The following is a 13,896-nucleotide window of genomic DNA, read 5'->3' as shown; positions in this document are numbered from 1 at the left end:
TGAGACAGAGTCTCGCTTTGTTGCCCAGGCTAGAGTGAGTGCCGTGGCGTCCTAGCTCACAGCAACCTCAAACTCCTGGGCTCGAGTGATCCTTCTGCCTCAGCCTCCCGGGTAGCTGGGACTACAGGCATGCGCCACCATGCCCGGCTAATTTTTTTTATATATATATCAGTTGGCCAATTAATTTCTTTCTATTTATAGTAGAGACGGGGTCTCGCTCTTGCTCAGGCTGGTTTTGAACTCCTGACCTTGAGCAATCCGCCCGCCTCGGCCTCCCAAGAGCTAGGATTACAGGCGTGAGCCACAGCGCCCGGCCCCAGTTTATTATTATTATTATTATTATGTATTAGAATGAAATCTCTGCCACTCCTGCTTCTCCCAGGGATTTCTGATTTTCTTTCTGGTGCATCATAACACACACCCCTCATTCATGGGACATTATAGATATTTATATTTCCCCACAGTCGAATGCAGTGTCCAGCTTACCTGTAGAGATCTGGGATCAGATTGTCATTATAGCGAGCACACAGGTTGTTGAGGAGCTGCTCGTGCTGCCCAAACAAGCGGATGTAGTTGGAGGCAGGAAAAGGCTCCTTGGAGAGGCACGTGATCGTTTCCACCAGGTTATACTTGTTAATGTGAATTCGGAAGTAGGTCCCATTTCTCGCGTTACCTGTCACTATTTCTAAACCCTGGCGGTGGGGGGAGTGGAGGGGGATCAGAAAAACAACAATTAGAGACATTTCTGGACGTTAGGAACTTCATCGTAGCAATTTATTTTTCAAATAGAACAGACATGTTATACCTTATCGCTTGTTGCGAATGACAGTAATAGATATTGACTGAACTCAACAGAAGATAACAGTGCTTCAGAAACCACATACTTGGGCTTAATGACTGAATGTTCCTCAGGACATTTTAAACTGTGATTGCATTGCTCTGGGTCTCTAAATTAGTTGCTAGGTTACAGCCAACCCTCTGTTACTCAGTACCTCACACAGCTACTAAGTGGAACTGGGTTTATTCTCTTCTCTGAGGTGTTTTACAACTGCTAAATTTCTTAGTTTTCACAGCACTATTTTGAGAAAAAAAAAAAAAAAACAAAACCCTAGTCAAAAGTGAAGACAAAGAATTTCAGTTATTTTAAAGAGTACTTACAAGAAACAAGTAAAAGGCAAATCCCTTATAGCAGGGTTTGGGGAGGGCCAGTTGTTTCAAAAGGTCTGTTCCCAAGAAGAAAGTTCAAGACCACGGGAAATATACACATTCTGCAGGTGACTTTTTAGTTTAGAAATTGTTAAAGGTGTGGATTTGTGACTTCACACCCTTTAGAAACTGGCTCAAACTGCCATATGAACCCAGATGACAAGGAAAGATGCTGCTGCATTAAATCATTCCATGTCATGACTACTTTTTCTGTTTCAGCCCCTGATGGCTACTGACCTACCAACTGGAGACATGCCTCCCACTGGCTCCCGCAGCCGGAAGCCTCGTGGACAAACATAGGTTTTGTTGGTACTGACCGAACCTTCCCTTTGCCCTTAGACTCTGAACTTAGCACACGGTAACGCTCAATAAATCTTTTCTGAGTGCATATAGATTTAAGCTTTTACTCTGAACTTGAATGTGGCATTTAGAAATCCAAGGCAAGTTGGACTACTGCACTAATCCCAAACATTTACTTAGTCCTAGACCTCGCCTGGGGATTTTGTCTAAACAAGGACACACAGTTTAACTTTTAAATAAATAGAGGCAACTGGTGGGTGTTTGGGTATCACACAGCAAAGCCCCGAGGAGGACTCAGCCAACTGTGAAGGCACAAGGTGAGATACAGGAGGCACACGGGCAATTCTGGGCCACCCCAAGAATGTATGAGAAGTTGGATATTTGGGGGCAGGGGAGGCTCAAATGCAGTTTAGGAAGGGGGTTGGGGGATGGTGATTCAAGGGAAAGGCAAGAGGTTCATCATCCTCAGAAATGGGTGGATACAGAGAGGAAATCCGTAGCAAAGTGTTTAAAAAAAAACCCAAACTCAGTAAGACATTATCTAACAAAACAATGATCCATCCACAATGGAATGCAATGCATCCAACAAAAATTAATCTTAAAATATATTTCATATTAGGGAAATATGTTCACAGTACATTTTATAGTACAGAAATAGTTGACAAAAATGCACAGTGACATTCCATTTTATTTTTGTATCAACATTTTAACGTTTTCTGTGTTTGGGAGACTAATTTTTATTGTTTATCCTTATGGTCATTTGACTATCTGCAGTTTCTAATTTTTCAATGATGACCATCACTTCTAAATGATGAAAAGTTTTTTTTTTTAATACTCTGGCTGTGCTGTGGCAAGGAACTAGACTTTTGATGAACAAATAAGAGAGAGATAGAGAGAGAAATGAAACAAAAAGTAGAAGGAGCAATGGGAAGGGAGGAAGGAAGGAAGGAAGGAAGGAAGGAAGGAAGGAAGGAAGGAAGGAAGGAAGGAATGAATCAGGTTACAGGCAGGAGTCTGTGTGGCTTCTGGCAGGGCTGGGCTTGTCTAGAGAAGAGTTGGGAAGAAGCCAGGCCCGAGACTCTGGTTGCAGGTGGCCTGGTCTCCTTTGCTGATCATCCATTTACCCTCTGGTCTTGCCACAGTATTTCTCTGGTGTTAGATGCCCCAATGGATTTGTTCATTCAGGTGTGTTTCCTCAAGTCTTGGCTTCTCAGACTAAGCAATGAATCCCACCTCCCAGGCTGGGGGCACGTGAATATTAAACACTATTTCAGAATTAAAATACATATATAGACAGTGAAGAATTTGGTCTATACGTGCATTTCTAAGATTCAGTACAAGACTTGAAAGACCATTTGAGTTGAAGCCAGCAGCTTTGGGCTTGGTCTCTTGCCCCCAGGGGTAGGTGTTCCCTTTGCAGTAAGGGATGGTTTGGTGACAGAGGTGGGAAATCCCAGGTGAATGAGTGTCTGAGGAGGTAGTGAGGTGGCTGGGTATCTGGGATAAGGATACCAGCAACAGCTCTGGCATAGTTTTGGCTGCCAGGTTTCCCTGGGCCTCATCCTCCTTTTTACAGTTTCTTTATGCTGAGCGATTAAGAAAAGGGAACCCAAGCATGAAAGGGGCACACCTTGAAATCCATCCATGTGGTTAACAAAAGTTTGACTTTGTAAAGAGTTTCACTAAATGCCCCACCTTGAGCTTACCAGGGACTTCTTTGTGTGTAAGAGGGCCTGTTATGGATTTCATGAACTTGGCCAAGAGTAAGCACCTCAAGATCAAGGGCCATGGTGACTTAGTTGGTAGTGACTTGACAAGGTCACCAGGAGCCCTGGCAGGTTGCTGGCTGAGAGGAGGGAGAGTCTGAGCGTTACATGACCCTCAATGTCATCCTGCTCCACAGGTGTGGTTTCATCAGCACTGTTTTCAATGACTTCTTGTCATGGGTCTGTTGCCTTTTTTTGCTCTTATTTTTTAAAGACTGAATAACAATCTTTGGGTCTTTATCAACATAATCATAGCATATAGTGATTTACAGCTATGAGGGCTTAAAGAGTCCAAAAAGCAGGCACACTATATAGAGAAAGTAGAGACAACGTTGTACTTATAGCTGATCTTAACTATGGAAGGAATCCTGTCCATTTTAATGAGATTTGGCACTATGTCAGCATAAACAGAGGGGCTATTCTGGGAACTCAGAATGCATAAAAATATTTTGCACTGAAGTGAAAGATACTTCACCTATAAAGGAGTTTCTCAGACACAAATACCCTCATAGCTTGGGTCATTCCTATTCACAGTCACTGACAGATCAGGAAAACCCAGTGAGGTCCAGAACTCTTTCTGCCCCTCCTCACAGAAAATGGCTGCTCTAAAGGATGACGCAAGGCACTCCCAGCCCTACCGCCCAGTGAGGGATTCTGGGATGACTATAATCATTTCACACACTTTCCCATTTGGTGGGGTGTGTCTAGTTTCTTCCTTTATTTTAAGTATATAAGTAAATTGTTAGAAAATTTGGATCTTGAATTTAAGATTTTGATGGAGTAAATGGTTCTGATATGGTTTTTCTTTTTTTTATTTTTCATGAATACAATTATCCTTTTGAGTTCCTTTATGATTTTGACAAAGGTTGGAAAATGGCTCTGAAATTCATGCCAAATGGAAGACACAGGATTAATCAGACTTGGTGTTCAAGAAATCAAGTTCCCAGCTCTCGTGATGAACACACAATTTTAAATTTAATGGTATCCAAGGCAGAATTTGTTGTGACAAATTTCTTTATTCTGTGGTGTATAAGCCAACAAAGCATGTGGACTGGAATCTGTAAATTAGTTTATTATGTAGACGACTCGGGGTCCCCTTTCTTCCTTTTGTCAGGTTACTTCCCAAAGAGCTCATGAATTACTAAAGTATCCTCTTACTTAAATATTCCAATTAGTGAGTACTATAAAAGTCTGATAAGATTTATCTGCAGTACATTTATTGTAAAAATAGTAATTCAGTTTCTCTAGTGAAATGTTGTTCAATGGACTCGATTCTTGATCAATTGGCTATATTTAGGTGACGGCCTGACCATTTTGGCAAAAATTTCACTTAATCAAATTAATTTCAACTCCAAAAGATTGCCATGGAGCCATCCTACATTTTTTTTTCTTGGATAATAAAATGAAAAAAAAATCTGTTTAGATCTTCTGTACTAATTAAAAAGGAGGCCCACCTGGCAAAATGGTTAATTAAAGTCAGGGGTCCTGTTCAAATACTGTCATAGCACCAGCCAAAGAATCTATTTAAGTTGCACTCTTATTAAAACTCTCATTATCTAGAAACCCCTTTTGGCTCCTCCTCTGACTTTATTCAGAGAGAGAGAGAGAGTGTGTGTGTTAGCGGTTCATAAATAAATGACACTGCATGTAGGAAATCACTCAGTGTCCTTGAAGAATCTGGTTCTGTCTAAAACCAAGTCCCACATTTTCTACATCTTGTACATATTGGACTCAAGTTACTTATCTGTGTGATGACCAAAGTGCGGAGCCTCTGAACACTCAGGATAAACACTATCCTGTTCAGCTCATGCCCCACCTCGCTGGAGGCAAATTACATTTTCCAAAGAAGGCCACGACAATACCCACATCCTACATATCACATACTCTTCTGCAATCTGACCTTGACGCTCTTCCCATTGAGAGATGGGCTCTCTGTCTCCATCCCCTTGAATCCTGGGGGGTTGTGACTGCTCCAACAGGGAGTATGAGGGAAGTGACACTGTGTGACTTGTGAGCCTGGGTCACAAAAGGCAACGCTGCTTCCAACTTGCTAGTGAGAACACCTGCACTTGGAGTCCTGAGCCATCACATACACAGTCTGATACTCTGAGGCCACCGTGCCATGAGGAAGCCCAGGCACACGGACAGCCCAGGTGGGGGGGTTCTGGTCAGTACTCCCTGTCTTTGAGTAATTCCAGCCCAGGCGAGTAAAAAGACTTTGGCTATGAACAAACAAGCCCTCGGATGACCCAGACCACTGATCTTGCCCTCTAGTCTTCCCACCTAAGGCTCTGGATATTGTAGGGCAGAGACAAGCTGATCCCTGACCCACAGAATCTGTGCCCAGGATCTAATGGCCATTTTATGCCACTAAGTGTTTTTTACACAGCAATAGAAACTGGAACACCATTTGCTATGACCCTATGGTTTTATTTATTGTAGGAAAATTTTGCATCGGGCAAGGTGTACAGGACACCTAAAGAATCTGGGAAAGGCCTAAGGGAAATAAGTTTTAAACACATAGCATGTATCCTTTTCCTTGAAGCACCAGGTTTCATTATTTATTTAAAATTATGATTAAAACAACAACCATCACCACTGACTGGCTACCTGTTTAGCTCCAGGCAGTGCTTATTTATATATCCTCCCTAATAATCCCAGAAAAACAGAAGGTGTATAATCTGTTCAAGGGGAAAGCAATGGAAGGGATGGAATTCAGACCTCCTGAAGGAAAAAGGGTGAGGTGCTCATGGCCTGTCCCATTTTGAGTCCCATTCTGCCACCTTTTAAGGAATTTTTTGAAAAGCTTCCAATTGTATTTCATTGGCAAGAAACTACCAGATGGCTGACACTATCCTCAAGAAAATCAGGGACATGTGTTTATTTTAAGTTGGTCATATTGTTAACCCTCAAAAATATTCAAGAGAAGAAAATGGAAACAGAAGCTAAGTAAGCAACTTCCAGTGTCTGCCTCACTGACTACAGAGCAGATGTCACACCTCAGAAAGGAAGCCCCTGCCGACAACGAACCCCAATCTGGGACCACGTGTCAGAGAATCTTGTTAGAGGAGCTCTCCAGCTGACCCACCACGTGTGTTATTTCTGGTTACCTTTAACCCAGGGAAGTCCCACTCCCACACCTTCTGCTTTTCTTGGGTGGCCCTTCAGGTGTGATTCAGGGCGGGAAGGGAAAGAGTGGCGTTTGGATGGCCATTCCAGATGCTAAGAGATCCACTTGCTCCATTGCCGTGAAAGTGGATATTTCAGTAATCTATGGATACATCACAGGTTATCTCAAACTGTACCAGCTTAATGTTCAACAGGCTCTCAGTAAAGAATTTCAACCTCCTGTAAATCAAGTTTTATATTTGAGAACAAAATGAAATTCACAAATAATACTTACGAAATTAGGCTGTGCCATTAGTACCGCCAAGGGAGATGGGATGGCAGGCTTGGCAACATGCAGGTAATGGTAAGAGCCAGGAAGAATGCCTCCTAGAGGAGATGGCAAGGATTCACATTTGAAATCAATAATTGTTAAGGAGGCAGGTAACAGAGCTTACATTTTTATCACAGGACAAACAGAGATGCCTACAGCAATGTAGGCTCCTCAAACTTTCCCACTAGAGTTCTGGTAATAGCAAAGAACTTTCTGGGGTGGGGGAGGAGGGGTGGCAGGGGCCATATATGTAAACCCTAACAATATCTGTACCCCCATAATATAATGAAATAAAAGAAAAAAAAAAAAAAAGAACTCGCTGGGGTGGCTGAGCTTTATCTAATCAAAGCAATGTGAATGTGACATGATACCTCTTAATATAGTCACCAATGCTCCACAATGTGCCGAGCTGATCCTGTGTGTATCCTATGATTATCTGTAGCTCCTGGTACCATAACCTATTCCTGCCCAAACCAGATCAAGACCTTCAAAAGCCTTTAATGTTGCAATGTCATTCCCATTCCTCGACACTTCTCTAATATGTAGCCAAAATATTAAAAAATTGAACTTAATAAGGAAAATCAACAAAGGTCTTTGTGGCTTTAGAAATGATTGCTATCAAATTCTTAATATTTTTTGCTTGACCCTGAAGTCAGCCTGCTCCATCTCTGGTTTCTGACGCCCCTCCCTTCTCTTGCTTGCCCATGGCCACCACTTTTCCTAAGGTCTCGCTCAGAGCAAGAAGCAGAGCAGGATCTCGCTGGGGCCATCTAGTTAGGAAGAGAAATACAAGGACTAGAATGTGGGGGCTTTTGTTTCTTTAGTCTTATGTTCTGTTGATTGGATTAGGGTCCGTGGACACCCTTAGGGTCTGTGTGTGGCATTAGGGGGTTCATCTCCAAACCTTCTGGAAGTGAACATATGATTTTGTAAATATGTGTGTTTTTCTGGTAGAAGGTCCACAACATTCAAAGGCACCATTTTCAAAAGTATCTCTTACCCCTAAACATCACGGAACCCCGAGATACTTAGGAAATCACCTCCTTAGGAGTCAACGAGGCTGAGCAGGTTATAGTGGACTGATTTGCAACTGCAAAATAGTTGAACTTATTCCTCCAGATAGGACACTGAGGCCTCGGCTGCCTGGAAGGGTCTCCTTATCTCTGAACTTACAGTAAGAAAGTAAGTTTTGGGTAAGATGTCAGATTTCAGGAAAGTTACTGTCATTCCCCAGACTGTTTTATGGGGACCACAGTTAGGATGTGGTCCGTAATAAATGCTCAAAATGAAAAGGGCCATAAAAATAATAATTCCACGTTCATAATAAACATATAAAAAAGGAGACACACGCCTGTAATCCTAGCTCTTGGGAGGCCGAGGCGGGCGGATTGCTCAAGGTCAGGAGTTCAAAACCAGCCTGAGCAAGAGCGAGACCCCGTCTCTACTATAAATAGAAAGAAATTAATTGGCCAACTGATATATATATAAAAAATTAGCCGGGCATGGTGGCGCATGCCTGTAGTCCCAGCTACTCGGGAGGCTGAGGCAGAAGGATCACTCAAGCCCAGGAGTTTGAGGTTGCTGTGAGCTAGGCTGACGCCACGGCACTCACTCTAGCCTGGACAACAAAGCGAGACTCTGTCTCAAAAAAAAAAAAAAAAAAAAAAAAAAAAGGAGACAGACCCCTCCTGGGCAGATCCCCTCTGTGGGCAACACGCTGAGGGACTGAGGAGCTTCCTCGGCAAGCCTAAGAGAAATACACAGGGCTGGTCTGAATGCTGGCCCAGACCCAACCTGTGGCTTCATCAAGGGGAAGAAGGCAGCCTTTCACACACCATGGATTTTGGCACCCTTGTACATGGGGATGAGCCGGTCAAGATCAGCGGGTGGCTCCGTCACAGGCTCAAGGCTCGGATCAAAAAGATTGAGCATGGCCGCTGCCAGCTGAAAGCCAATTTCTTTGGAATTGAAGTTGCTGTGAGTCCACTCGTTTGCATAATATCTATTGGAGAATTTCGTGAGGGAGCCAGCAGCTCTGATGGCAATATCGTTGGTGTGGAAGCTGGTATCAATCACAAGTCGACCGTCATAGACAAGACATGCGTCATTCAATGCTTTAAAGGTTTCGTAATCCACACTCTTCTCATAGAAGCTGAAGAATATCTACAAAGTGAACAGCCACATCATTACTCAGTTATCACTCTTCCCAAGAATGTGAACAGTCTCCAGGGATTTTATTATTAAAAATCTACTAAAAGTTTGTCATAATGTTGTGTGTGCGTGTGTGTGTACATGTGCACATGTGAGACATGTTGAGTACGAAAAAACAATTAAAATCACCAAATGTCACTCTTTTTTATCATTCAATTTAGACATCCAGTAGAGAGAAGGATATTTCAAGTGATGAAATATCTACCTCAACAATAAGACTTTTTCCCCTTTTATGAAGACCTGACCCTCCCACATTCTCCTACATTTTATTTTTATTTATTAATTAATTTATTTATTTTGAGACAGGGTATCGCTCTGTTGCTGGGGTTAGAGTGCAGTGGCATCATCATAGCTCACTGTAGCCTCAAACTCTTGCACTCAAGCAATCCTCCTGCTTCAGCATCCCAAGTAGCCAGAACTACTAGCATGCACCACCATGCCCAGCTAATTTTTAACATTTTTTTTTTGTAAAGACAGGGCCTCACCATGTGGCTCAGGCTAGTCTCAAACTCCTGACCTCAAGCAATCCTCCTGCCTTGGCCTCCCAAAGTGTTAGGATTACTGGCGTGAGCCACTACACCTGGCCTTCTCCTACATTTTGAATAGCTTTAGCTCAGTCTCCTTCCATTCTCCTCTTCTTGTGTCTGAACTTAGGTCTCTTGAGGTTCCTTCTTGGAGTTACCTGATCCAGTCTTGAGTCTTTAGGGCCTCTCTCCCTGGCTTTTGAAACCCAGTAAGCTTGTCCCTGCAGTGTTCCCCAGAGAGGATGAGAGCCCCTTCAGCCTCTGTATCTACCAGGGCTGGGCTCCTGCCTTGGCAGACAGTCATTCAAGGAATATTGATGATGTGCCTACCGTATGCCAGGCACCATGCCGTAGTGGGGCCACAAACCCCCTCTGCATGCTCCTTAGAAATTGTCTGTATGCCCCCTCCATTCTCTGCCCAAATTTAGTGCTTTCTCATGCTCATCTGGGTATCTTCTTCCATACTGATGTTGAAAGTCATTAAAGCAGTCCAAGTTAGTAATTTTTAAGTTGTTAGTGGTTGTTGGAGTAATTGAAATAAGTTCAATTATTTTTATCTTTACCTAAATATAGTTTGCCATCTTATTAAAAAGCATGCTAAAAAATGAACACAAGACATGGGTGCTGATCATACTGACGGCCACCCTCCCCCCGCCCCCACTTCCGTCACATGCCTCACTCTTTCCATTCCGTACAAGTATCAGCTGTTCTGGGCCGGTGGTATCCTGCTCCCTTCTGTATCCCTGCCCACACCCATAAATGGTGCAGGGAGCCATCCAATCCTACAGTAGACACTAGTCATGCATGCCTGTATAAACTTAACTCTAAATTAATTTAAATTGAATAAAATTAAAAAGTTGGTTTCTCCTCCATTTCAAGTGCTCAATAGCTACAGGTGGCTAGTGGCTGCCAGGTTGGACAGTGCAGATATAGCTCATTTCCATCATCACAGAAGGTTCTATTGGACAGCTGGACTCAGATCCATCATCTCTGAGCTGTCCTTCATTCTTCCTCAGGCAGCCAACATGCTCTTTGCCCTTCCCCTGTGTCTATGCACTCACTTGTCTAATCCCATCCTAGTTATTCCCAAGCAGGCAGCTTCTTTTTTTCAAGTCTCTTTAAATATTTTTTTGTCTTATAACTCTTGCCCAGTGACCAGAGGAAAATACATTTCTCTGAGTCTCTCTCTGATTCTGAATCTTTCCGACTCCCTATGCTCCTTTTCTCTCTCCCTCTCTCCTTTGCCTTCTATATAAAAAAGATTTCCCACCCATATAAAAATATAGAAAGACATGTGATTTTAAGATAATACATAAAATTGGTGTCATCAACCTCTTGAGCCCTTGAAAATGTTTAGAAGTTTCCTTCAGCATCCCTACAAAAAGTTCTCCTACCTACCCAGTTTTCCTTTTATTATTTACTTTTATTTTTTGAGACAGGGTCTCACTGTGTTGCCCAGGTAGGAATGTATTAGCACCATCATAACTCACTGTAGCCTCAAACTCCTGGGCTCAGGTGATCCTCCTGCCTCAGCCTCCCACCTAGGACTGCAGGTGTGCAGCATTGTGCCCGGCTCATTTCTCTTATTATTTTGTAGAGATGAGGTCTTGCTATGTTGCTCAGGCTGGTTTCAAACTCCTGGTCCCAAGCAATCCTCCCACTTCAGCCTCCCAAAGTGGTAGGAGTACAGATGTGAGCCACTGTGCCCAGCCTTCTTTTTCTAATTAAGCCTAGTTTTTGTTAAGTATTACATTAAATATACTAGTTCTTATTTCCCTAGGTTTTAAAGATTATTAGTATTGCAGTAATATTTGTTTATAGTGTTTTGGTGTAGGCATTTGCAATTTTGGCTACACTAGGGATTTCACAGATGTCTGTGGACAAGACTAAAAACTAAATGAGCAAATCTAACATTGCTAATAGGAACACCTATTCTAAGTTACAGACCTCTCAAATACAACCCCTGTGCTGCTGTAATGCCAACTGAATGCTATATATTGGGTAAAAATATGAAGTGGAAATGCTGGCAACATTGATGTTCTGAATAAATATTTCAAGACCACTTATATTGGTAATTCTGATTAAGGAGAGCAAAACTCCCTGGTTAGCTGGGGAGAAAGGTGGGAGTCAGGCATCTGACAGACCTCATTCATTGATGCATTCAGACAAATACTTCTTGTGCCAGGCACTGTGCAAGGCCCCAAGAATATCTCGGTGAAAAAACAAATAAACATGGAGCTTGTAATCTAATTGGAGAGATGAACACCAACAAAATGGGAAAGACTTTGCCTCGATGGCCAGTGTAACCGGTGCCTAACGTGGTTGGAAGCTGGACCACCTTCTGGAAGGCACTACTATTAACAGGCAGGATGTGGTGAGGACTGGATGTGGGGTCAAAACACCAATTTCAAGAGAGTTCTGCTTCTGGTATGGTGGTAAAACCCCCTGAGACTAATCCTCCCACTGATAATAACTATCAACTCTGGTCAAAATACAAGAACAGCTACTTGAGGATTCTGATTCGTGTTTAAAGCAGGTGGACTGTAATTGCAATAAAAACTTTGAGCAATAACCAGCATGGGGGGGGTAATTTCCCTTATTTTAGGGGACGTTTAAGGAAGGTGAGCTGTAGTTACTTTATGCTCTAATATTAATAGAAAAATAGAGATGATGGGAGAAAAGGTCAGTGAACTTGAAGTTATAGCAATAGAAATTGTGCAATTTGAAGAACAATGAGAAAGAGGAAAAAGAGACTGAAACCAATGAATAGAGTCTTCAAGCCCCAGGGAACAATATCAAAAACTATAGCAGGTATGTAATTGGAACCCTGGAAGAAGAGGAGAGAAGAACGAGGGAAGAAATAATGGCTAAGAACTTGTTAAAATTTAGTGAAAGTCATAAATTTGTAGATTCAAGAAGCTCAGTGAACCCTGAACAAGATACATTCAAGAAAACACATGCCTGGAGACATAATAAATGCAGAACATCCACAGCATCAAACTGATAAAAACCAAGGATAAAGAGAAAATATTGAAAGTATCTAATGGAAAATGACACATTACATATAGGGGAACAATGTTTTGAATGACTATAGATTTTTAAATCAAAATGGTTGGATGTTAGAAGATAGTGGAAAAATATCTTCAAAGTGCTGGAAAAAAAAAACCCAAAAACCTGTCAGCCCAGAATTCTACATCTTGTGAAAATATCTTTCAGGAATGAAGGCAACACAATGATGTTTTCAGATAGAGAAAAACTAAAGAATTAGCTGCTAGCAGACCTATAATACAAGTAATGCTATAGAAAGTTGTTTAGGCTGAAAGAAGACTTAGATTTTCAGAAATGAAGGAGCAACAGAATTAGGAAATAGCTGGGTACTTTTAAAAGACTATCTCTTTAGTTCTTTAAAATATATATGACTGTTTTAAACAAAAAATATAATATTGTCTTATTGATTTTTCAATGTATGTAGATGTAATACACATGATGGCTATTAATAAAATGGATGTCCAGGGTGTGGGGACAAAGATCTGTGTAGTTGCAAAGTTTTTGCATATTATGTGAAATGGTATAAGATTAACTCTATTGAATGTGAAAGACTGCTAATGTATATTATAATCCATACAGCAATCACTAAAGAATAAAATAAGATACAGGTAAAAAGCCAATTGAAATAGAATACTAAAAACTACTCTAATAATCCAAAAGAAAGGAGGCAAGGTGGAACAGAAGAACAAAAAGCAGAGGAGATGAACAGTACACAAATAATAAAATGATAGACCTAAATCTAACCATATCAGTAATTATTAACACATTAAATAGTAATGGTATAAACACTTGAATTAAAATGCAGAGATAGTCAGAAATGATAAAAAGCATGTAGTAGGAAAAAGTCTAAGATGGTTGCCAAGATTCCCACCTCTCCCTTTGAGTACAGGTGTGAACTGTGAATATGATGAGGCACAGTCGGACTTTAAGAAAGGGAGATTGTGCTCAGTGGGTCTGGCCTAATCAGGTAAGCCCTCAAAAAGGGCCAGGTTTCTCTAAAGAACGAGATTCAAGAGGGGAATTTGACATAAGCAAGATTTGCTGTTGTTTGGATTGAAGATGGAAGGGGTCAGGGGGCAAGGAATGTGGATGGCTTCTAGGAGCTGAGAGTGTTCTCTGGCTGCACCAGCAAGGAAATGAGGACCTCAGTCCTTGCCTGTGACAACTGAGTTCTACCAATACCACCTGAGGTTGGAAGAGAGGACTCCAAGAAAGAATGCAGCCTGACTGGCAGCTTAAATTTTAGCTTCCAGAGTTCCTAAGGCCAGCCAAATCAAAACTTGTAGAGCTATGAGCTAATAAATGGATGCTGTTTTAGGCTGCTAAGTTTGTGGCAATTGGTTATGCAGCAATAAAAATATCAATACAATCTACTTTATGATACCTGTCTATAAGAGATACA

General features: G+C 41.8%; 1 protein-coding gene across 1 annotated transcript in view; it reads right to left on the bottom strand.

Annotated features, from left to right (window-relative positions):
• CFAP61 (cilia and flagella associated protein 61) overlaps positions 1-13,896 on the bottom strand; it is a 263,247-nt gene that overhangs the window by 53,505 nt on the left and 195,846 nt on the right. Inside the window, exons 23-25 of the mRNA XM_012757361.2 lie at positions 8,547-8,874; positions 6,676-6,767; positions 487-692 (exon numbers count right to left, since the gene is read on the bottom strand). Of these exons, the coding sequence (XP_012612815.2) occupies positions 487-692; positions 6,676-6,767; positions 8,547-8,874 (626 nt within the window). The remainder of the gene's footprint in view (positions 1-486; positions 693-6,675; positions 6,768-8,546; positions 8,875-13,896) is intronic.

Source organism: Microcebus murinus, chromosome 16, assembly GCF_040939455.1.
Source record: "Microcebus murinus isolate Inina chromosome 16, M.murinus_Inina_mat1.0, whole genome shotgun sequence".
Classification (NCBI taxonomy): domain Eukaryota; kingdom Metazoa; phylum Chordata; class Mammalia; order Primates; family Cheirogaleidae; genus Microcebus; species Microcebus murinus.
The sequence above is the reverse complement of the archived record's forward strand: the minus strand, read 5'-3'. Positions and strand labels throughout refer to the sequence as shown.